Source organism: Osmia lignaria, chromosome 10 (assembly GCF_051020975.1).
Source record: "Osmia lignaria lignaria isolate PbOS001 chromosome 10, iyOsmLign1, whole genome shotgun sequence".
Taxonomy (NCBI): domain Eukaryota; kingdom Metazoa; phylum Arthropoda; class Insecta; order Hymenoptera; family Megachilidae; genus Osmia; species Osmia lignaria.
The window spans coordinates 12,801,735-12,825,483 of NC_135041.1; the positions used below are offsets into that span (position 1 = coordinate 12,801,735).

A 23,749-nucleotide genomic window follows, 5' to 3' on the forward strand; every position below is an offset into this window, starting at 1 on the left:
AGCTATCGATCAACCGATAACCATTTACACAATCTTCTGGTTAAAAACCCTTTAACCTTGTTATTTGAATATAAAAGAAAACGTTTCCACGTTCGTTTTAATAAATTCAAGTGAAACGTGTCCTTTTAAGCGTAACATTTAAGGCTCAGAAGTAACATCATATTGGAGGGATCTAAATAACGCTCCTCTGTACACGTACGCGAAGGATTTACTTATTCAACGTCTCGTTGTCCGTTCTACGTTCCAGGTGAGTTTCATTTGGTTTCTTAAATATTTGCTGACGCTCTTTACTCGCTGGCTAATGCAAGCTAAGAGTTGCTACTCGTAAAGCCAGCCCGTGTTTTCCATTTAGAACTGTACCACGCAAAATTGTCAACACAGCAAGCGTATCTCGTGGGATAATTACTAATTTACCGTGATGGGGCTCGAAATTCTGTCGTTTGCATTGCCTGGTGAAATCATTGATAGAACCGGTTCATTAATCGTCGGCTTCCTTTAATCGTTGCTATCTAATTTCTTTCATTTACAATCTTCCCTATTTACTTAAAATTGTCATACGAATTAACTAACGACCTCGAGCGCGACCTCGAGGAAATCGGGACAATGGTATTCAGGTGGTTAGGGTGAAAACGCGGAGAACGTGACGAAGGAAACGGAAAGATTGTTCGAAGCGGTTGGAGAGTCGATCAGATCGAACGTCTGGGTCAGGAGATTATAAATTGCTCGCGTGTTTAGTAGGCCATGGTGGCCACTCGCTAGGGGATGATCGCAATTGGAAGCTGACCAAATGTAAAAGCTTCTTAGTTTTCACTCGCGTGACCTATTTTCGTGACTTAGACAACGGCCAGATCGGTTCGAGTCGCGATCGAACCAGAATTATCCTTCGACATTTAGGGCAATCTGCCCAACGGAATCGACCAGAATGTCTCGTTACTGAATAAGTAAATCCATGGTAAATTTATAGGCTACCGATCGTATATAAAAGATTGACTAAAACGCGTGTAAAGCGTGCGAGTAAATAGGCTGTGGTTGTCGTGAGCCGTTCATTCATGGCCGACGCGATACGATGGTTCATCCCCTGCTCGGTCGATCGAATGAACGAGGATCAGGGATACGCCAGAGGGAAGAACGTCTTCCCTCGAAAGCTCTTCTTTAATGTTCGTTCATGCCGAGCTGCCCCCGGCGAGGAAATAACGATAATAAAGTGGACGTGACGTTGGCGTTCGTTCAACGAGGATAATCGTGGCAATGCTAATTGCTAGTCGCCCTATTAAACCAGTGCTTGCAACGGCGCTTTCAAATCCTTTTTTTCATAGCTATGATTTTAAACTGCCAATGTTCCCTTACTTATGCTCTATTGAAGTATGAAAATAAAAGGCGAATCGTGTGCTGCATGGACAATACTACTGCAAAACGAACAGAATACCAAGATTTTTTTTATAATTCCTCTGTTTTATAGCTTGCCAATTTTTCACTATTTAAATAATTAAGCTCGAAAAGTGATCAGTTTCCATCATCGTACTTTATCCAATGATTCCCCTTCGCGGTGTAAGACTATCCGAAGAATATTGTCAGTTTCAAAGGGAGATTCGTCCTGCAGGACGTTAGCTCTCGTAAGGACAATGCGCCGTCGACGATTCAGCCCTGTTGGAGGGGATGATGCGCCGGTAAAGGCAGAGGCCGGGTCGCGTTAGTCGGAACGGAGCGAAGAGGGTAGCGTGTAGAGCGAGAAAGAGGGTGGAAAGGGAGGATGTGTCGGTGGTGCGAGGGGGTGAAAGTGGACAGGGTGAAAGGAGGGTGGAAAAGGCGCATGCCAGTTGTGCCGTCGCCGCGTTACGAGTCGGCCAACAGAGGCTGCCTTCTCTTCCGTGCTTTTCGCTCTTCCGCTTCCTGTCTCGCGATTTTTTTCTCCTTCGAGTGCCGTGTGTCAAGTGTTCCTCCTATGTCACGAGTCCTTCCGTGACCCGTTCCACCTTTTCCATGGGGAGAATCCCGTGAAAATGGTGGTAATCGAAGCAAAGTGGCCGCGGTGAACAGTGATGTTGCGTGGAGATTCGATGCTCGTTGCTTTCGTAGCCTACGACTCGCTTCGATTTTATCCGATTGATCGATTGTTTTCGATAATTAACGATCACGGATTTCTCGGCGCGGCCAACGGCCTCCCGGCTTCGGCGTCGGGACGCTCGTTGCTCTTTCGGTGCAATCTTCCGTCTGTCTTCGACAACAGTGAAATGTTGCTCCCTTGAAACGGTAAAATGATCCGGATTGATCGAATTCGATGGTAAACAATGGAAATATTTGAGGTGTTGTTGAGACTGGGGTGGATGAAACAATGTTAGAAATGTTGTTTTTCGATTCAAGTAAAAATTAAATAACTGTTTTTAATTCAACAGTAAATAAAAATAAAACTAAAGTAGTTTGATAATTCAACACTGTCAGAGAGAAAAAAAATTGTCGACTTTCTTTCTCTCAGGGAACTATTATAGATCGAGTACTTGATAATAAAAAATACACGCTTTCTGATCAGCAATGTCGGGGACGATTTTATCGTTGAAGAGGATAATTAAAACGAGAGGCCGACCTTGACTTTTTCGTCGCGACGCCTCTTCAACGCGAGAACAAAGAATCTCTTCGGTTCGCGATTCAATTTTACGATATCATTAAATCTACGATTATCGATACGATTCTCTATTTTTAAACACGTATTACACAATTTCAGTTATTATTTCTTGGAGATAAGCTCGTGTTGTAATTCTCCCGGGGCGTACCTCAGACTTAATAAATCCGCAGACAGAAAAATCCAAGGGTGTTAAATTAGGTGAACGTGCTGGCCATGATTGAGCTTCTCCAACCGGCCGGATGTTGAGATGATCCTGAATTATGATTTTCTATGATATTTTCTTCGAATTACCTGTTTCATTCTTCTTTCTATAAAAACTTCCTCTGCTCCTATTGTTCTTGCTACCTTTTGTCTTGCATGTTGCTATCTGAACTCGTTGCAGGGCATCCATCATCGCTGATGCTGGTCTGAAAGGGAACTAAAAAGAAAGTGAACGCGTACAACAATATGCATTCCATTATGCCAATATAAAATTTTCATATTCGTTATTAATCATTGCCATCCTTAGAAGCGTGTTTTCTCGTTAACAGAATTCGAGGACGTTGCTTTGATAATTAATGACGCTTCGAGAGCAAACGCGATGAATAAAGAAGGAGAAGCTGCTGCTTTGGTCCGTCGTTAATTTGTTATGAATCGATTTAACTTGGTCCTCGGGGTAAACAGGATTTTCAAGCAGCTCGTTGCAACCCTTTCAACACCCGCGTAGAGACACTTTTAATATTTAATTGTGCGAATTTCCGGCGGTGTACGTATCCGGATCGATATAAAGCTCGATTGAAATTTTATTTTTCCTCTCTTGGATGTTTTCCGCTCCCTCGAGGGCGTAGAATGTTTAAGCTCGATGCTTTTAAGTTTATTTAATATTCCTTTTATTCATCATATCTGCGTTTACTATTTTTAATTTTTCAAAAATGTAATACCGTAGAAATGGTACTGGCTTTTGAGACCCCCCTGGTTTTTTACAAAATTAAAATTGCTACGATATTATCTTAGCTGATATTCCACTGTAATATTCTTCTTTGAAAACGTTCTCGAATTACATTTTCTGCTCGATTGCAAAACACTATGTAGCTTTCGAACGTTCTTATACCTTCATTTCCGGTCTACGAGTTCGTTCGCGATATTATGCGATATGGAAAGTTACAAAAGTCCTCGTTTAGGAAAAGTGTGCAGCCATACAGGGATCGTCCCGAATAAATTACGTGACTGAAAATTGTCATTCGAAATTGTTTAACCCAATTTACGTGAGGATCCCTCGGGAGTAGGATTGCATCTACAAAAGGAAATAAAACGAGAAGCACCGGCTTCATTTCAGCTGGTACAATATTTTGAGTAAAGCTCTCTTCTTCCAGGACGTTTGAAATTTCAGGCGATAGCTGGATAATTTTCCTTCTAACCTTGTTACGAATAATGATTTTTTTCTCTCTTCGGAGTCGTTTTGAATCTTTAGAAACTGATCAAACCAATTCATTTTTACTTTCTAGCTGACGCGTTAATATTATAAATAATCCAACAAAACCTTATAGTTTAGAATTTTTTCGATTTGCACCCTCCTTGTGTGCGCTCAAAATTCAATCTCTCTTTTAAATATTAAAATTTCAGTGGCCAGTTTTAATCGAAGCACCATTTTATTAGCTTCATCAAGAGTAATAAGTAATTTAATACAAGTTTCACGTTGTAATTAACATTTTTTAAATGCAAACTTTAGGCACGGGTTTCGACAGCGCTGCTTTTTTATGAAATCCTTGAGAAGGTATCGCGAACTGGTTGTAAAAGCTAGTCAAGTTTTACGTCGGCTAATATTAATTAAAACTTTCTCGAAGTTAACCCGGTGTAATTTCTCCCTCGATCCTGTGTATCAAAAAGCTTGCAAAAAAAAAAAGAAACACTCTTATCGTTAAAAATAACTCGTCAAAAATTTGAAGACACGAGAACGTAGACGTTTTTCGAAATTTTTGAAAGCAGCATCAGTCTGGAGCAATTAACTCGGAGTACATTCGCGTTTACAAGTCGTGTCTCAAAGACAAGGGTGTATCTCGCGTTTCTCGCATATTATAGAGAGAAATGCAACGGCGACAGGTGATAGTGGAAACGCCAGGCAAAGGAACGGGCTCGTTATTTACGATAGCCGCGATTAAACGAGCCTTCCTTGCTCTGCACGTTCACCTTTCCTCATCGTTCCTTATCTTTCCGCCGACTAATTCGCGCTCAAAGCCAACCTCTGGCGCGCTGACGACACGCGTTACTCCTACCTGAATGCACACAGCACGACGAGAGCTGATACGAAAATCCAGGCTGCACCAACGCGTCCAGAGACCTGGCTGCTGTTTTGAAATTCCCGAGAAATGATAAATTTTCACCGAGAGATCGGTGGACACGACGGGCCTTAATTTTAATTAATTACGCTCGAAATCCGTACAGGGCTCACCTATGCCCCGTCCGTCCTTGACCTAAAGCCTTGACGTGGAAAAAGGGGAATATGTGTTATAAAATTTGCGCATCCTGTTTCTTTTTTTTTTTTTTTGAGACACGATGCGAAGATAGTGACCGTAACAATTTCTCCGTGATGCTTTTAAGCGACGATACATTATTGATGAGGGAAAGAGGAGAAACGGGTAGCCGGGTCGAAAAAGCAGGGACGAACGAAGCGTGAGCGTAAAAGAGGCTGCGAGCGTTTGCAAAATGCAGAAGCCGAGAGGCGAGGAAAGGCCAAGGGCGAGCTGGAAGCTCGAATTAGCTCGTCAAGTTCAGGGATGTGTCGTATATCGTGAAAATGAAAGGGTAAAATATTCAGCCGACGAGCTGGACGTTATAGAGTTAATTCGAACAACCTATGAATGATGTAGGAACTCGGCAAGTATCCAATCTCGAGGAAAAGTTGGAAAATTGCTGGAAATCTCCTCGAATCTAGAAATTACTTCAACTTCTCGGACCCTCGACAATCGAATCGTCCCACGATCTAGAGTATCTCGAGGATTTCGTTGATCTTGGAAGTCATCCAACCTTCTCTAAAGCATTTTTGATCCTCGCCACCTTTGCCGGTCACCGATTTTTTTCATCAACGTTCCTCTTCGACGATTTTCACGCGATAAAATGAATTTTCCTATTTAAGAAAAAAAAAATGTAATTCCAGGATGGAAGTATCGGATCAATCGTGATCCGGTACGCGTAGCAATATCTTACAAATTACTGTCGCGGCGCGCAATTAAAATCGGCAAACATCGAGAATAAAACCTCGCTTCGATTCACCGAGCATTGTTCCCGGTGCCGGTACTTTATCCCGGCTTCGCAAATATTGAATCGGTCCCGGTCCACCCTCTCCAGCCCCTCCTTTCTATTCATCCTAACCCCCCTTTTCTCTTCCGCTTCCTGCTACCCGGCTCTCTCCGTCCCTTATCCTCGGCTTCGTTCGCAGCGAGATGACATCGTTCAACGAACCAGCATCACGCCGAAGTGTGAATGCTAATCGTGGTAGGTGGCAGCCCTCGCATCGCGACCGAATTAAAAAGAGGTCGAGGGGCGCGAAATGTTCGCGTTACATCACTGACCTTGCCATTCTACGCCACCGTTTTCCATTGTCCTCGCGTTATTTCGTCTCGCGGAATCGCATATGCTTTCTTCTTTTTTCAAATTGACTATAAAAGGGAACAGCTGGTGAAGAAGGTTTATTCGACGAACATATTGGCGTTGGGTGCGAGAATAGAAGAGTCCTTAACCCTTTTGCGGTCTTTAACCCCTTTCACTGTTTAGTCTGGCTCACGTGGACGGGAAAGAGAATTATACGCATGAGTCACGTGGGCATAGGATCTTCAAGATTATTTAAAGCTCATCAATAGTCATTTAAACGGCACCCTATGTACGTAGAAGATGTTTCTTAGTTTCGCGGTTATTTTCATTCCACCTTTGCTGTTCTACACGTAATCTCAAGAATTAAAATGGTTTGTATGCAAACGAGCAGTGACTAGTTCAGCACTGATGACTTCACCGTTGTGAATTCGTTGTGTGTAAAAAGAGTAGGGAAAAGAAAACACGTGGCGAAAATGTAACACGCTGGCTGGTGAGAAAGTAATCAAGTCCGTGAGCCGCGAAATTGCGTATGCAATTTTCATCAGCCTGTTTACGTTAACATTGGATTACGTATTTCGCGAAGAAAAAGTCAAGGTTTAATGTGCAATGTAAACGTTTTGGTATCTCAGTTGAAAATCCGTTAGGTTTTATTGCTTGGAAAACTAAATTAAGATGGTAATTTTGTTAAATCGATGAATTGTAACGGCAGGGTTCCTATGCACCGGAGAAGTTCGGAGTAAAATAGCCTCGCGCGATACAGCGACAAACCTATTAATTAATTCTTCAACGTGAAAATGTAATGAACGAGAGTGGTGAATCGCGCGAAAATCGACGCGAGTGAGAATTAACGTGTATCGTGAGTTTTATTCAATGTACCAGACGTGCCATCGCCATGTTCACGTGCCTCTGGAATTTCTTCGACTGGTAAGGCATTTCTTTTTTCTCCTTGATTCCTTAATTAATCCTCGAACGACCTAGAATACGTCAGTGGAAAAAATTTTCCTGTTACAGTGTAGTCGCAATTAGAATTTGAATAAATAATAAATGAGAGCAGGATATAGAAATGCAAATGCCAAATAGTGGCGTGTATAATATGACAAACGACTTCTGATTTTATTCCAATGTGAAAAAATAAAAAGCCGGGGACACGCAAATGGCGATTCTACGATTGTAATTATGCCTATAGACTTTTGTGTACAGTAGATTTTATGCAAATTTTGAGCAAATAGCTTTAAACATTCTTATTCAAATCAGCTGTGTATAAATAAAATGCTTCACTTCGAGGAATTCCTCGACAAGTTCCAAGCGTCATTATTTTTTTTAAATAATCACTTGGATTTTCAACTTGGAATGTCAAAGAAAAATTCGAGAACAGCAATGGGGCCGGTTTATCGAAACTTTGCAGCTAGCAAGAGCTCGAAGTTTCCAATTTCGTGGTAATCGAGTGGTGTCTGTGGAAAAACAGCAGTCAGAAGATTTCGACGTGTTCTACGTCAAATATTTACCTCGGTAGATCGTCGACCATTCCAGCTTCGAAGGTAAAGAAAGAAAAAGAAAAAGGTAGAAAAATCTGGCCGGTAACGTAATTTTCTGCCGCATAAATCGTCCTTCTCGCGTGCTGCTAAATTACTCGTCGACTTCTTCCCGTGCAGGCTGGCGGAACAGTTTCATCGACTTTGCTCGGTGTTACAATGAAATTCAAACAACCAACCGGGCACAATGAAAGCGTTATAATACAGCCACGATGTGTACAATGCCGCGGAATCGTGTAGAATACCGCGACCAATTTACACGGTAGTTTAATAATGCCAATTAGAGAAGGAACGAACGCCGCCACCGCCGAAACTCATTCGTGAACTTCGATAATTTCGTATGCAAAAGGGTGTGACAGGGATGAAGCAGGATATTCTACGTGCGAAAATGTGTCGGATAAAGTTTCTTTGCACGAGGTTTCGTTTACGAGAGAATCCATCCTGAAAATGGGTTAAGTAGATGTGCAAACCTTCGTGTAAGGGCCAGTTACTACCCTTTAAACGAAAGTTTTCATAGTTTCATTTGCGTAGGGTGGGACAGGGATGAAATGTGAAATACTGTATGCAATAATTATTCAAAAATGTAGAATATAAGATATCATTTTTAAGACATTTAATTTAAGCAAAAAAAAAAGAAATTTCGATTTTTTCAAAATTCTAGAGCGGCCTAATCCCTTAAGTTCTTGTTTTCGAGGAAATGCAAGTTGGAAACGGGTTAGGTAGACGCGCATTCCGTTAAATAAGGGCATTTACTACCCTTTGAACGAAAGTTTCGAGGCTTTTACGGCTCGGTTTGTTGTAATAATACTTACAGTTCGAGGCTTTTCAGTGTAAGCCGTTTTCAGTAGGAAAATGTTGCCGAGGTTTCAGCGGTATCGCAGCTTGTTTCATCAGGGGTTTTAGGGCGCATTGATACTTGCCAGGCGAAATTTCCCAAGCGTCCTCAGATTTTAATGAGCTTTTACGCGTTGATAGATTAGTTGATTAACCACCCTTCCTATTCGGGCTCTTTCTTTTCTCTCGCTACAGTTTTTTAACTTTTTACATGAAACCGAGCGTACCACATCTGATTGGTTGTTCACTTTCACGGTAAACGAAAGATGAAAAGGGGCGGGAAACAATCGTACAGGTCGATGGTGCGAGCTAGTCGACCTTTACGATCCATTTTCCATTGCACTTGCGTTATACCATGCAATTCCCTCGTCGTCGTGACGTCTATCGGTCGCATTAGCGTCGCGTTGAAATTTACATATCGCCTCGGTGTTGCGTGCTCCCCGAACGGGGCTTACGAATCGACTGAATTCGAGCAGAAACTCTTCGAACCGGTGCCACCATTTTCGTAAGTCTTTTTCGAAGACGATACCTACGTTCCGTAACCGTTTCAACATTTCAAAGCTTCCCCTCGAAGAACGGCATCACGAATTGTCACGTAGGATTTATTTTAATATTAAATGACCGAGTAGCTTGTAATAACGCCGTTTCACACTTCCGAGTTTACAATTCTCGGCAATGTTGTTTCGTCGGAGCGGTGGGTACACGCGGCCATAACACCGAAAGGGTTAAACGTTCGCTTGGCTGCATTATGCAGAAGCGTGCAGCTGCGAATTACACGCGATCGTTGCTGAAAGCGTAAACTTACGGCCATGCTTCCGTTGAATTATCGCGTTCACCGAAATTGCTAAGATTCTCGGTCGCCAATGAACACCGTGGAAATTGCGAACAAAGCTCGCCTCGCATTCGAAATGTCCTGTTGCCGCCGCGGAAACTCTTGACCCGCTTACCATCCTTGCCGAATTTCTACTTTACGATCTTTGGAAATGACGGTCGACGAGTAAATTCGAGAGGAAACTCTGCGAAGACGAAACCCGGGAAGGGGAAAGAATAATCTTGACATTTCCCTCGAGGAGATCCTCGAAATCTTCAGTTTATGATCTTACGTCAGTTTCTACTTGATTACTGCTTCAAATTACCCGCTCTTAATGAGAAATAAAACTGTTCTTGATACAGGTCCTACCAACCGAAAGAGGCCACTTAATTACTTCCTCTGGTCGTGAAAGGCAAAATTGTTTGCAATTTCAAAGGATGAATATGTTTGAGAGAAATTTTTTTCGTCAGAGTTCTAAAAACAAAACAAGACAAAAAAATGTACTTTGTAGCATGTTTGTTCTTTGAAGCTATTCAGATTATGAACATTGGAATCTCTGGGAAAAAATCCCATTGAAAAGAGATTATTTTGCTGGTATACATTTTTCAAACCACCCACGTTATAATATATTGGAAACTTTTTCAGTGTGTTTGTTTTTTAAAAGCATTCTTTATTTTAATAAGCGGACCGCAGGAATTAATATGATTGAAAAAATATTTTTCTTTAAAATTACAACGTCGGTATCCAGGGTATATTGAAAGCGATGGGTAGCGTAGAGCAGGTGATGGTTTTTTAACCGAAGCTAGTGGTTGGTGTAGCGAGTCTGGCTTGGGTTAGGTAACGAAAGGGGTTGAAAAAAAAAAAATCATCGAACGAACAACGTTCTCTCGAGAGGGAGAGAAGGAGACAAAGTGGTAATTAGCCTAGTGTATATAGAGGGCTGTCGCTTGGTCGGTCGAAAAATCGATCTCTCTTTCATCTGGAGCCGGCGCTCGAGTACCGCGAATGCGGTCGATCGATCGCGAAACCGCCAGGTGTAAATCCAGAAACCTCGAACCGCCGGCTCGGCTGGAAAATTGCCCAAATACACTTGGAAATGCTCGGCAACGCAGGCCGAGGGGAAGATTTTTCGACAAAAGAAGATGGATTCGGCGAAGAAACGCCGCGCCGCGCCGCGCCGTCCGTCTCGCGGGCTGAATATTTTACTCCTCACGGAAAAGGAATTTCCACAGTATGCCAGCGTACCATCCGGTTGGCAACTTCCGACTTGCCGAATTTCTTTTCCTCTTGTTCCATCCTATTCTTTCTTTATTCTATTTACCTTCCTCCATTTTCCAATTCTTCAAACTCTAGGCTCTTTTAAAATTGATGTACTTTCGTGCTGTTCTTATATTGGTCATTGTTTCTGGCATTTTCAAGAATTGACTTTGACGGTAGAATGCAAAGTTTTCCGAGAACATCCGTCGTTCGTACTGTCGAAGAGGAAATCCAAGAATCATGAACGAATGTCTGCCAATATTACAAGTGAAAAGAAAAAAATGTTAGCCATCGATGGTAGAAGAAAGGAGAGAGGCAACTGATCGATAGAAGCTCGGCGTGGAATTGAAAAGAACTTTCGACGTCGTATGCCGACGATATGGACGTGTCTCGATAAGTGTACCGATTTTCTAGTGGTATCGAGAGAAACGTGGAACGAACGAGGAGGAATTGAATTGATCGGACATTGATCGATGCAGTTTTCGACATCAGACCGTGTACACCGTCGAGACAATGTCTCCAGATTGTAATCTTGCCACGCAACCACCGAGCAAATAGAAAAATCGCGTGCAACAAATGACGTGGATTCCAATTCAAATTGATCCCTGATGTATGATTGCTATCTACGAGAAAGTGATAGAAAATAACCAACGCTTTACAGAAGATTCTATAAACCTTGAAAAATCATATTCGAAGATGAAGTTTGGTCAACTCTACGTCTCTGATAAAAATATAACGTCCACTATATAAAGCTAGTCAATATTGTTCCTTCGGCAGATTTTTCATCGCAGCCGTTCGATGATCGAGGTTTCACGAGATTCAATTTATCCTTTCGCACAGGAACGTACTAAAGAAGCCACGAAACTGCGAGAGGATAAACGAGGGGACGTTTATCAGAGGTTAGTAGGTGGTACATCGCTTTCTTCTTACGCTAGTGTTCTCCCATAAAAATTTTCGAAAGGCGGTATAATTCAGCGTGGTAGCCAAGTAGAGGATGTTCGTAAAGTGTAACTTATTCATACATTTCGGGAGCAACCGAATATCACTCTTTTGAAATAGTAAAAAATCCGTGGAGGTTGAAAGAAAATGTTTATCCAGGATTGAATGGTGGCAGAGGGTGGCTCGTCGATTTTCAATCGGCAGAGAAACTTGTCCAGAGAAAAAGACAGATGGTCGATGGTAACAAGGACCGTTGGGGAAAGTCGGGGAAAACGAGAAAATACTGCTAGTGGAACGCAATAGTTGGACACGTTCGGGTCTGGTCGGCAAGTGTGTATTGTCAGTGACCAAACCGGACGAAGCCAGGGAAGATTTGTTCCTGGCAGAAGAATTAAGACTAGGAAGGGTGAAAATAGAAATACACGAGCCAGAAGGGAAAAGAAATATGTCCGGAGAAGCAATTACTAGATTCTACCCTTTATTACCCTGGAACCTGTAATTTAGATTTAAACTTACCAAATGTACACGTTTGCAACAAAAGCATTTATCCAATATTTAATGTAGGAAAGTGGTTGGAGGTTTAGAAAGTGTGACGTTGGCGCGATAGAACGCTTTTGTACTTTGTTTCGCCGCGTTACGCGAGACACGTTGCTGGCAAACTTGTAATTTAGCGGTGTAAAAGGTCGTGGCACGTGTGTCCGTGTGCAGAAACGCGTTAAACAGCGAAACGGTGGCGCATCGTGGCGCATAGCACCGACCTGATTCCCGCGCGAATTAAGACACATCGAGGGTGGCCACCCTCGATCGTGCAAGACGTGACCGTCTTATCCCTCTAATTTTCTATTTTTCCTTCCAACTGCTTTCGAAAGCGTTTGGAACACGGCCGATTGATCTCGACGACTCGACGAGTAGCGAACAACGGGGAAATTTCGTGAATTCGTCGACGGCGACGATTCGATAAAGCATTCCGACAGTGGTGGTGATAATGCGTCCAGGGTGATAGATTAACGCGATCAGGAATGAGAAACGAGCTGGTACAAGGACAATGTGCTGGGTCAGCTCGGTAGAGCAACGATCGTCGTGGATGCTTACAATGACTTCCGAGTTGCATGCTCGATGGCGATACGCGTATGCGAAACTGTACAGCTCGATCAGAAGGATTGCAACGCGTTCGATGACGGGAAATATCGTTGGTATTTATGGAAAGCAAAGGTTGGGGTGCGTTGTCAATCATCGGATATACCTTAGGGTTTCCTTATAAATTCGATCTTTCTGTTAGTAAACCTTTCTAGGCCGCCTCGTTATTAGTATTCCGTGACCGAAATAACTGGATGCCATCAGTCATGTCTCTCGGGGGGTTGTCACATGTCACGAGGCACGTACATCACGTGCTTAATAATATGAAATATGAAACAAGGCAGTTGTCAGTAGAGAACGTTGTGGTAGATGGTCGAATATCTAAAGATAAAAAGAATTTATAAACAAAAATGATATTGGCATCTGATATCAAATGTGTGTCGCTATTCAGAATTGTTTCTGGTTACCTTGTCAAAGTAACAGATCATTTTATTTAGTCGATAAATGTGTCAACTGGTTTTCCAGCTAGCTCTAGCTCTATAAATGTGAATATACACATATCCGAGTCGGGCTCGTGGATTTTCTTCATCAATGCGGTTAGTGCCGCTATGCATTCGATAACAATTTGGGGTGCCGCAAACATTGCCGTGATATAATGAATATGTGCAATTACGCGGGTGGCGAAGTAAACAGCGTAAATTAGTGATTTCCGAGCGTGTTCGCTGCGATCATAACTCTGTGGGAATGATATCGTTGCGTCAAATCGTTCTATCTTGCATACTCTATGACCGGCTTCAATTATTCATTCGATTGCCAGATTGAATTTTTCTCTCTTATGCACTCGTTTTAGCAAAACTATCTCGAGGTTTAACGATATTAACACGATTAATGCCGTGGATGACTCCGCCATTTACACACGCCTGAATAATTGAAAGAAAACAACAGAAGAACATTATTTTAAGTAATATTGCTATGGTAGAAATAATGTGAAATGGCAAATAGAAAGCTTGAAATTTGAAATTTGAAAATTAATTATTACTATTCTTAGTAATTAGAGCTTTACGTTCAACGTATTAATTAATTGACTATAGTTGGTTAAAACCATAGCACGAGGAGGGAATGAATGGGAAAAGATCATTCTGGGTAGGATTCGAGGTGGATAAAAATGGTATTAAACCAATCGATAACCTATCAGACGAAACGTACACCTGGTTATCTTTCTTTTGCTCTTTGTTCGTTACTTTTCCCCTTCGGAGCCTCCTCGGCAACCATCAAATATCCAACAAAGAAGCGAAATGCGAAGTGAATCGAACCACGAACGAATCGAGTCTCTTTGTTCAATCTACGCGTTACTTTTATATCTTGGCATGACCTTGTTTTCCCCGGGGGATGACGCAATGACAGCGGAAGTAATTCAGTCTTCCGGTGAGCAGCTTTGTTTACTCATCCGGACTGCTGACCGATCAGATACAATCGATCATGTGACCAGGGAAAGTTCAACCGATTAAAGTTCGATCATCATTACTTTAACGCTGATGTCTTTACTTTTAACAACTGCAGAGAAAACTTCTGAAAATTATCTCCTTGAAAATGGAGCAACCTGTTGAAGATGGGAAACAGATAAAAAAAAATATTAATTTTTTCTCCCTCGATCTAATTAATTCAACTCGCCGCGGACGATTTGCGAGAATTTTCGGATATTTTCCGTTGTTCCAGAGGATCTTCCTTGGGCGGTGAATTACGGTTCACCAGGGACGTTTTGCCGAATAAAACGTGAGAGCAATGTCGATTTCAGCTGTCCTCTCGTTTGCATCCGTTTCCTGAGGATCGCTTTTCGAGATTCGCCCGGAAAACGCGACGCGAATTCCGTCCAGTTCATTAGAGCAAACCGTCCGCGTTAATATCGCGTGTAATACCAGCTGGAGTTCGCTTAATGGAAAGCACGATTCGTTGAAATTGCGAAGGAATGCGGTACCAATCGAAGCTTCCCTGCGGTTCGTTCGACTACCGTCCACCCCGTGGATTCTGGTCACTTCCGGTACGTTGGAACGAGTAAAACAATTACCGCGACTGGCACGTTTCCTCAACTTCATCGGTTGCTCGCGTTCCTCTGACCCATTGTTATTTGCCCATCTCGTTTAACTAACGAAACGTTGAAATTCCAAAAATAAAGCAATCGAATTTGTTATTTTATCATCGAAGCGTATGTTTAATAACATTTGGTAAATGCCTTGGGGGTTTGGAACGGTGGTCACGGGTAGGTGGGTAATTCGTGGAAAAAGTATCGAGTAACACGTCCCGTGCGGCTTTCAACCGGAAAATCGTGCAGGTCGATCGATCGATTTCCTCTCGAACCGGACTGACCTTCCGTATCACCCTGCCCGTTCGTTCCTACCCATATAAAGTTTCTCTTTTCTACCTTGTCTCGGCATTGATAAAGTGCGATAGCTCGATACGTTTTATGGGAAAATTTAAGCTCGTATGAGCACTTCCCAGGAAATAAATTGAACGTTTCGCGTTTGTATTCCGTCGGTACTTCCTTTAATTCACTTTCTCGTTGAAACCGAACGGTTTTCTCTGTTCTCGGCACTTTAATACTAGCGTTCGGTTTATTTCAAATTTATCATCAGATGCACTTTTATCGACTTTCACCGTTAAATAATTCGAGCACCCCTGTGATCCGCGACGTTAAAGGAATTAAAGCGGCTTTTCTGAAGCATTGTCGAGGCTATTTGCGCGATCCTCGAACGACACGAGGGCAAAAAGAGAGAAAGGAAGAGGAGCCGGATGAAAAAGGTGGAGTGGTCGTGTGTATAAATTGAGAAGACCGTGGCATCCAGCAATTTGCGGCCTGCCTTCGGAGAAGCTCTCTCCTTTCAGACGTTTTCACCTGCTCCTATGAATCAAGTATTTTGCCGAGCCGCTCGATAAATTTTCAATGACATCAGCGTAAAAAACGTCGCCGCTATTGTCTGGAAATCAGGTCGCCGCGACGCGATCGCTGAATCCACTGACCGCGAATGTAGCCCGGCACATTTTAAATTCGTTACCCTGAAAGAACGACGTGAATTTTTGGGGGAAAAAAAGCCACGAAAAGAGAGCCGATAGACCGAATTTTCTTCAATTCCTAAAAAAATATAATCCATTGCGATATTGGACCACGTACGAAGAATAGTACAGTGATTGTAATAATCTATTTTCTTCTTGTCGAAAATTTCTACGTCGACTTTCGATCGACAATTCTTGTTGAAACCCGCAATTTCTCTATCGCAAGCGTACGAAGGAATTGCGCAAAAAACGTGGATAAAAAGCCCGAACGGAAAGGAAGTTCCCTTTTCCTCGTAATTGACGATGCCGGCTGACGCAAAGTGCTGTTCAAAGGTTCGCAGTCGATTCTCTATGCACCCCCTGGCGAAGGGGTTGAAGTTGTTAACATGCGTCGAGTCTCGAAACAAAAACGGGGGAAAAAAAAGCGGCGGTAAAGGAGTCGATAAAGGGAGTAGATTTCGTTGAAAGGATTTGCCGTGGCTCGCTTGAAAACGGCACAAACTTTGCGTCGAAAATATTGTGCAACTCGAATGTTTTTCCTCGAAACAGTTGCGATTAAAAAAGTTGGATTTATTGATAAAAATTTGGTTTTTAAAGCGAATTAATCCTTTACGGTTCTATATCTTTTTCGAGCACAAATAAAAATTTCCCCCTCAAGAATAACAGGGTTGTTGTTTTTCTTTTTGTTTCAGGCTCGACCAGCCGGTGACCAGCTCGACGTCCGGAATGGACAGCAAAAAGGTGCGAATAAAATAATAATATTTTTGAAAGATAGTAACGATTGATCTAGCTCGCTTCGAACCGCGTAACAAACCATTGTTTAGTTATCGGCTACGAAGTTCCACTAGTAGAAAACGATCTATCCGCTTGATGGGGGTTTATGGTGGCTGTAAAGATTTCCTGCTGTCTGATATAGAACTTGGGTTAGTAGTTAGCGATGTCGTTTGAAGTTAACGCGATAAGGGGTCGGAGTTAATGTAGATACCTCGGTGAATTAACCAGAAACTTTAAACGTTTCCAGTTACATCGTTTGCTCTTTAATTACCTGTTCGTGTAGGGTGGCTCTTTGATAAATTACTATTCGCTACGATTTAATCGGTTCACTGAGTCACAGCTGCGTGGCTTACTGAATTTCGATAGGATGTTGCGATCAATTTCGTTGTCACGGAGAGACGAAGTTCACGAAGTCGTCGAATAAATCACGGACGATTTAAATCTGCTTACAGAATTACCCCACGCATCGAGTCGGGGAAAATTGCAACTGTCGACAGAATTACAAATACAATTTGTACGGTACAATTGCCGGAAATTGGTATTGATCTGAAAAGTTTCCTGTATTCAAAGCTGCGGAAAGACAACGACAGACTAATGATCGCAAAACGCGACGGCAACTTTGAACCGACGCAAACAACTTGGAAAGTTCCACGAGCCACATTTACGCGAGACTGCTGCGTGAAGAATAAAAAAAAAAAAAAAAATTAAAGATAAACGACCGGTGAAACTTTTCCCGCCAGTTTTTCTCCAGCCGTGAAACGAACTTTCCCGCGGATCTATCCGTTCGAATACAGGAGGATTCGGAAGTTTCGACTCCGGTCCTTGTACCGAATCCTGCGGGAGTACCGACTTTTTGATTTAACGAATCTTTTAAGCGAATCCTCGTCTTCCCGTCGACGCCACTTGCTGGAAGAAAAGCTTTCCGGCCGGATTTTCCGACTCCGAGTTGCGTGTTTTCCGGGGTAACAATGATCTCTGGAAAACAAAACGTCCTTTGTCTGCTTTCTTGACTTTTCAACAAACGTCTGCTGGTTATCCTTTTATTTAAAGGATCTCCGTGTTTTTCCGCGGCTTTTATCAAATTATAATTTACAAAGAGCGTCTTTTGAGTTTCAGTTCAAAAAATGTGTTGAATTAACAATTCATTCGGAATTGAAGTACCACTGGAAAGTCTGCGAGTTTCACTTTTCGTTTCACTCCAATTCCTAATTAATCGACTCGCACTACCGTGACCTAAGAAGTTTCGCTGGAAAAATAGCAAAGAGTGTTCTCGTTGAACGAGGACGAGTGTTTCTCAGGGAAATCGGTCCACGGTTTATACAATGAGAATTCAAGAGAAGCCGATTAAGTTGGAAGGTACATCGGTGGAGTGGTTGCTAACGTCCAGCTTCGACCGGCTCGTTAGTTGGCACAGTTTGGATTTAACGTAGAAATCGAGAAGTAGCAGAAAACTCAGTGGTCTGTGAGCGACTGGTTGTTCGTTCGCTGACCTCTGCACTGTTCGTAAAACATTGGACGATCGATTCGACCGAAGCAGACCGGAGAGAATTAATAGAGATTTAATTGTTCAACATTTCAGTGATTACAGTCAACGTTGGAAAGTTTTCTTACGGTCTCGTTGAAAGTTTGCTGGTTCGGAAAATCATTTGCTACAAATTTAATGACGTTGGCGAGTAAATTTACAACTTTTCCGCTTATTTTCCTTTAAAATCCTTCAAATTATACCACAGAGGGTAGAGGTAAACTGGTATACGTACTCTGATCATCCCCTGTATATTCGAATCGTTAACCCTTTCGATTTGAATTACAACCATCGCGTCGAGCTTCTGAAGGAAGAAAATGTAAAATGATTACAGGTTGTCCAGGCGGCGCCCCTCCCCGTACCTGTCCAGGTGCGTAGCAAGAACGATGGCTCGGGGGTGGCAGCTTCCGTGTCGGGTGTTCGCCGAAGAAGCGGATCTCAGGGTTTACGATCGCCTGCCGCAAAGAGGCCGCTATCCGCCCCTGTCGCCCTTCAGGGCTGGCTACACAAACAGGGTTCCGAGGGTCTGATGCTGTGGAAGAAACGGTGGTTCGTCCTCTCCGAGTACTGCCTCTTTTATTACAAAGGTCAGAACCTTTTTCATCATTTTCTTCTGTTTTCTGTCTCTGCTTATATTACGTGTCGCCTACCTTTTCCCTCGCTATCCCATCCTATTTTTCTCTCATTCCTTCCTTTTACCTGGCTCGCTGTGCGTTCTTTTATGTTCAGCTTTGGAACGACACCGAGCATGATTTTTCAACGAGAAAGCAGCCGACTCGTGATTCTAGTGGTTTCATTGAGAATACCTGCTTTGTTTCTTCTTGCTTGCCACGGTTTTGTTTAGATAAAGTCGCAAACGTGAATGGAGAGAATTTTTTGACATAACATGCGATTTTCTTTTTCTTTTTTTTGTTTTCGTTCTGTTAAAACGTGTAAACCGTAACGATCGCTTCTGTTTCCGGGGTTTTGAAGAAATTTTTCTGTGAAAATATCACCATTGTTGCATGACTTTCTGCTCTTTGCGTGGAAATTAATTCAGTACTAACAAGTGTGTTGTACGAGAGTAGTGTAGCGTAAGCTTTATGGATTTAGGTATCGTGCCGTGTATTTTTCTCTCGGTATAATAAAAAAAAGAGACACAGTACGAAGTTTGAACGAAATCGATGTTCGAAAGGTCGTTCCCCTTGGAAGGTAGCAAGGAGGAAGTAGTATTAGTCGGTAGTTGGTCAGACAACCGTTTCAACTTCTCTTCTATCATTCATACAGCACAGAATGCAAGAGAGAAATATATTTTTCAAGCGTTAAATGCAACAAGTACCAAATGTAATGAAGTTTTTACCAGATTTCAATTACACGAAACAAAGATATTTAGAGGATGAAAGGAAAAGAGGGAAAGTGAAATGAATTTAATCGTTCGCTTTCATTGTCCCTTCGAACATCGATGAAATTTGAATTTCGACGAGAGAATTCTAATGAAATCAAGAATTTTTCTTGCCCGTTCGTCGGTCGCAGACAGATTTTGGCACGGCTTCAACTCTCATCTAGATGGTCTCGTTGTTTTTCACCGGTACACTCGCGACCATTTCCAATTTCCGACCGTCATGCTGCGACCCCTTTCCCGTTCACCCTTAACTCCTATCCACCAGATCGTTTCCGGCAACACTAATTGCACGAGTTCCCTCATTTTCTACTTACGCACTTCTTTCAGACTTCCGGAATATTTTCTCTTTTACATCGTCCGGCAATTTAGAGTCGAGATGAAAATTATTAAATAAATTAGGAAATGAAGTTACTACAAATATGTATTTAAAAAAGTGCCGCTATTTCTTTTTCTCCTAGCAGAATGATTCACGCTAGAATCTGTTCGAATAGAAGGAAACAACGCATAAATTGTAGTAAAAGTGTTGTACTCGTTCACGGTACGTCGTACATCTTTCGTTCTTCTGTTCGGCTGCGTGTCCGTTCTGGCATTCGCGACGAAATTTACAACACTTTTTATCTCCTTCCTTTTCCTCTGTCCGTGATTCAGCGCAAAGGATTTATGTAGGTGTCTCCAACAGGCGCGAACTAACGCGTGCCAGTGGTCGGTTAAAGATTTTTCCAATGTAACGAATCGAAACTTTTCGATTTGTCAGACGGAGAAATCGTTTCGCGTTTGTTCGGTATCTCGAAACATTTCTGATTGATGAGCAACTCGAGCCATCTTGACTGTTCCATCAAAGTCGCGTTTCAATCTAGCCTTTTTTATTTGCCGAATCGAAACTATAGCCATTTCTACTTTATAACTTGAATAACGTGAAAGGGATTTTATTTTCACCGTTCATTGTCAAAATCGGACGTTTTTCAATATCGCTCGATCAACATTCCATTTATCGCGTAACTGCAACTGACCGTGTAGTAACATGTATTTTCGACACGCGCCATTGAATATCAAAATATCAACGTTTCATGATTTACCAAACGGTCAAACGGATTTTCCATTAATAAATATTCTTGTGAAAATTTGTTTACAGGTCCGGAAGAGGAGAAATTGTTGGGCTCGATATTGTTACCATCGTACAAGGTCACCGTTTGCAAGCCCGAGGATAAAGTTAATAGAAAATTCGCATTCAAAGCGGAACACGCGAATATGAGGACGTACCACTTTGCAGCGGACAGTTTCGAGAGCATGAATCAATGGGTGAACGCGTTAACTCTGGCGACACTTCTTCAGGATCCGAACCCGTAAGTCATCGTAATTTCATTTAAAAAAAAAAAGAAACATATTCTTCATTTTTCATCGTTGAGACTACTTCACGTTCAAGACACTGTTTGCTTCTTATTTCACAATTTATCTCGGCTATCTTTATCTGCATTTTGCCTCGTATCAGTGTTCCCCGTCATCCGTTTCCCATTTCTCATTTCTTTTCCGAATTGTTTCGTCGAGATACGTAAGGTTTCAGTCTCGTCAAAAGAAACGCGTTCCCCGAGCGAATAAAAGCGTACTCCATTTTCGGTCGGAGCATTCTTCCTTTTCGTGTCTCGTTAAATTACTTTAGCCTGCTGTCTTTGGCAAAGGAAGCGAACAATTATGAGAATTAAGAACACCTTCCCAAAGGTAAGTTATTGAATTTTTCATCTTACAATTAGAGATGGTAATGTATTTTTTTTGTATAGAAAACAAAAATTTAATAATCTTTAAAGTTACAAAATCCATCCATTGTTTCCTTCGAGATGGAAATTCCATCCGACTGGCGTAGAATGGTTGTCGTTTATCTGGCTGAAAAGCATTGCAGGCAGCATGAATGTAACTTTCGGTGCAGCGCAACATTGGCGCGACGTTATCCGACTGGTTAGTTTGCGTCCGTCAAAGTTACTCACGGGTAAACGTGTTAAAAGGGGTGTGTTTGCCGTTGGTCTAGCGAACGTTTCGTCGAAAAAGTACAAAATGCACATTCAATTTGCAATGTCGATTGCAGGAAGTTTCTGGCTCGAGGTAACCTGACTGTGTGGGCTCAGCTTGCTCGTTCTCAAAGCTAATGACTCCACGACCACCGCGAAACTTTCTAAACTACAGTTTGTCGATCTTTCGGTTTGCACACTGATCCGTCGAATTAACTGCTTACCGGGTCGCGATTCTGCTTTCCCACTTCTTCGTGAAAGCTCGAAAATCATTTGTCTGATTTTCAGTGATAAAGTGTTGTAAGTATCGTTTCCTTTCTTTTTTTTTCTATTGAAATATCTTCAGCGGACTCGGCGAGGCAGCGGTGGTGATCGAAATAGCAGGCCAACAAGATGGCGAACGAAGCGCAAGACCGAGCGTCTCCTCGATATCCTCGATCCTGAATCACAGCGCCGACGACAGTGATTCTGGTTTCCATGGTTTTCAATCTCGGGACGATCCCAGCCACGCGTCCAACAATAATTCCAGCCCGAACAGCGTGAACACTGCCTCCTTTCCCAATCTCAGTGGCAGCAACAGCAACAGCACTACCAATAACATCAATAACAATAATACCAACAACAATGTTGCGCTGGTGAACTCTAACAACAACGTGAACGAAGTTCAACCAATGGTGAACGGTTGGATCCAACAACAGACTCCGTACATCCAAGCCAGTACGTCTCAGCAGCAACAGCAATACGGTCAATTGATGCCATCTCCTCAACAACTGCAACAGGCGATGCTTCATCAGCACATATCCCATCAGAACAGCCAATCGGCTCATCAAGTTCACCAACACAAACACGTAGTCCAGCAACAACAGAGCCAGTCACACTTGGCCAGCAACGTTCAAACTGTCCAACCGATGCCCAGGAAGTTCGGTCAACCGATCTACGCGAACGCGCCTCCGAAACCCCGAAGACTGACCGACGGTTCGACCGAGTACTCGACGCCATCCCCGGACCCGGACTACAGGAAGTCGCCAGTGTCACCGGACGTAACGGTGACTAGCAAAAGTCCTATGTCGGACTACGACAGGAACAGCATGATCTACGGAACCAGGATGAGTCAGCCGTCCCAGCAGAGTCTGAGAACGGACAAGTCGGGCTTGAATTATGGCTACACCGGCCAGGTGCAGACTGAGAGGCGCACACCGGACACGTACGGACGTAGCGCGGCGAAACCGAGGTCGAATCACAGAGGAAACGGCGACTACGAGGAAGTTTATGGCGCGCCTCAACTCTACCAGAGGCCGGCTGGTCCTGTTGGTTACACGAAGGGAGCTTCACCGGCTCCTATACCGATTCCGCTTTACGCTCAGCAACATCAGCAGTATCAGCAGCAAATTCATTCTCCCGTCGCCGCTTCTAACGGTATGTCTCTGTTTTTTTTTTTAACTATTTTATATTCCAGAATGTTTGGAAAAAGGAGAAGAGAGATATTTTTAATTGAATTTGATTCAGTGCCAATAATGAGACAACCAAGAGCTCAACCACCGCCACGGCCGCACAGCGCTGACTTTTTAGAGTACGAGGCGAACAGGAAGCCGCAACAACAGCTACCGCCGCAATGCGAAGAATCGCTGAATCAACAGAGACGTCCGCAGAGGCCTAAATCGAGTTTAGACATAGTCACTCCGTCGGACCCTGCTAACGATGGATATTTCTATTCCGAGGAGAGGTAATTGAAAGGGGGGAAACGTGTTTGTTTGAAAAAAATATTTTATTATCGCGAACGTTTCGATCGAAAAGCATTTGGCGATTTTGAAATTATTTCGGGATTGGATGTTGGTTCAGATACGCTGCACAGATGCGCCAGTCGGCGGTTTACCTCCATCAGACACCGCAGCATCATCAGCAACAAAGGAACCAATCACTTTCCCGCGCGACAATGCCGTCGAAAGCAACGGGAATTCGCGATGGTAGAAGCGAGGATGGTAGAATAGCTACGTTACCGGAAGCTTCCTGCACGGGGCTGAGGCGAGGGCAACGGGAACACGTTCATCAGCAGCACGTGATGCCGCATCAGTCGCTGCAGAGGCATACCGAGTGAGTCGCTATGCTCTCCTCATCAATCTCCCTCTTCTCTTTAATTATCGTTAGATAGAAAGCGTTAATTTTTAAGTAAATGCTTCTCCTTTCAACAATTCAACTTGACTGCTACAGCGATTAACTTCAATTATCTTACTCGTCATTCGAGTCACTCCGCTTTCGTCGTTATCTTACTATCCGATTATACAGTCTACGGTTACTGCTTTGCTAGCAACGATTCAGTGTTTGCCTCTTGAAATTGCTGACAAGAAAACTGTTAATTCGTAGCGAAATTAGAAATTAGAGGCAGAAGA

At 42.8% G+C, this 23,749-nt stretch overlaps 1 protein-coding gene across 10 annotated transcripts in view; it reads left to right on the forward strand.

The window, feature by feature from the left end:
• Nucleotides 1-23,749, forward strand: part of LOC117611843 (uncharacterized) — a 96,994-nt gene that overhangs the window by 33,177 nt on the left and 40,068 nt on the right. For 9 of the 10 annotated variants that reach the window (XR_013062899.1, XM_076690527.1, XM_076690528.1 and 6 more), the window contains 6 exons: nucleotides 16,378-16,426; nucleotides 18,316-18,568; nucleotides 20,495-20,705; nucleotides 21,709-22,778; nucleotides 22,869-23,085; nucleotides 23,202-23,453. Coding sequence is in view for 9 of the 10 variants with exons in the window: in XM_076690531.1 (XP_076546646.1) it covers nucleotides 16,378-16,426; nucleotides 18,316-18,568; nucleotides 20,495-20,705; nucleotides 21,709-22,778; nucleotides 22,869-23,085; nucleotides 23,202-23,453 (2,052 nt within the window). In the remaining variant the exon portion in view is untranslated. Of the gene's footprint in view, nucleotides 1-1,811; nucleotides 2,282-6,896; nucleotides 7,112-16,377; nucleotides 16,427-18,315; nucleotides 18,569-20,494; nucleotides 20,706-21,708; nucleotides 22,779-22,868; nucleotides 23,086-23,201; nucleotides 23,454-23,749 lie in introns of those variants that run through there. The other variant, XM_076690526.1, reaches the window with a different exon arrangement.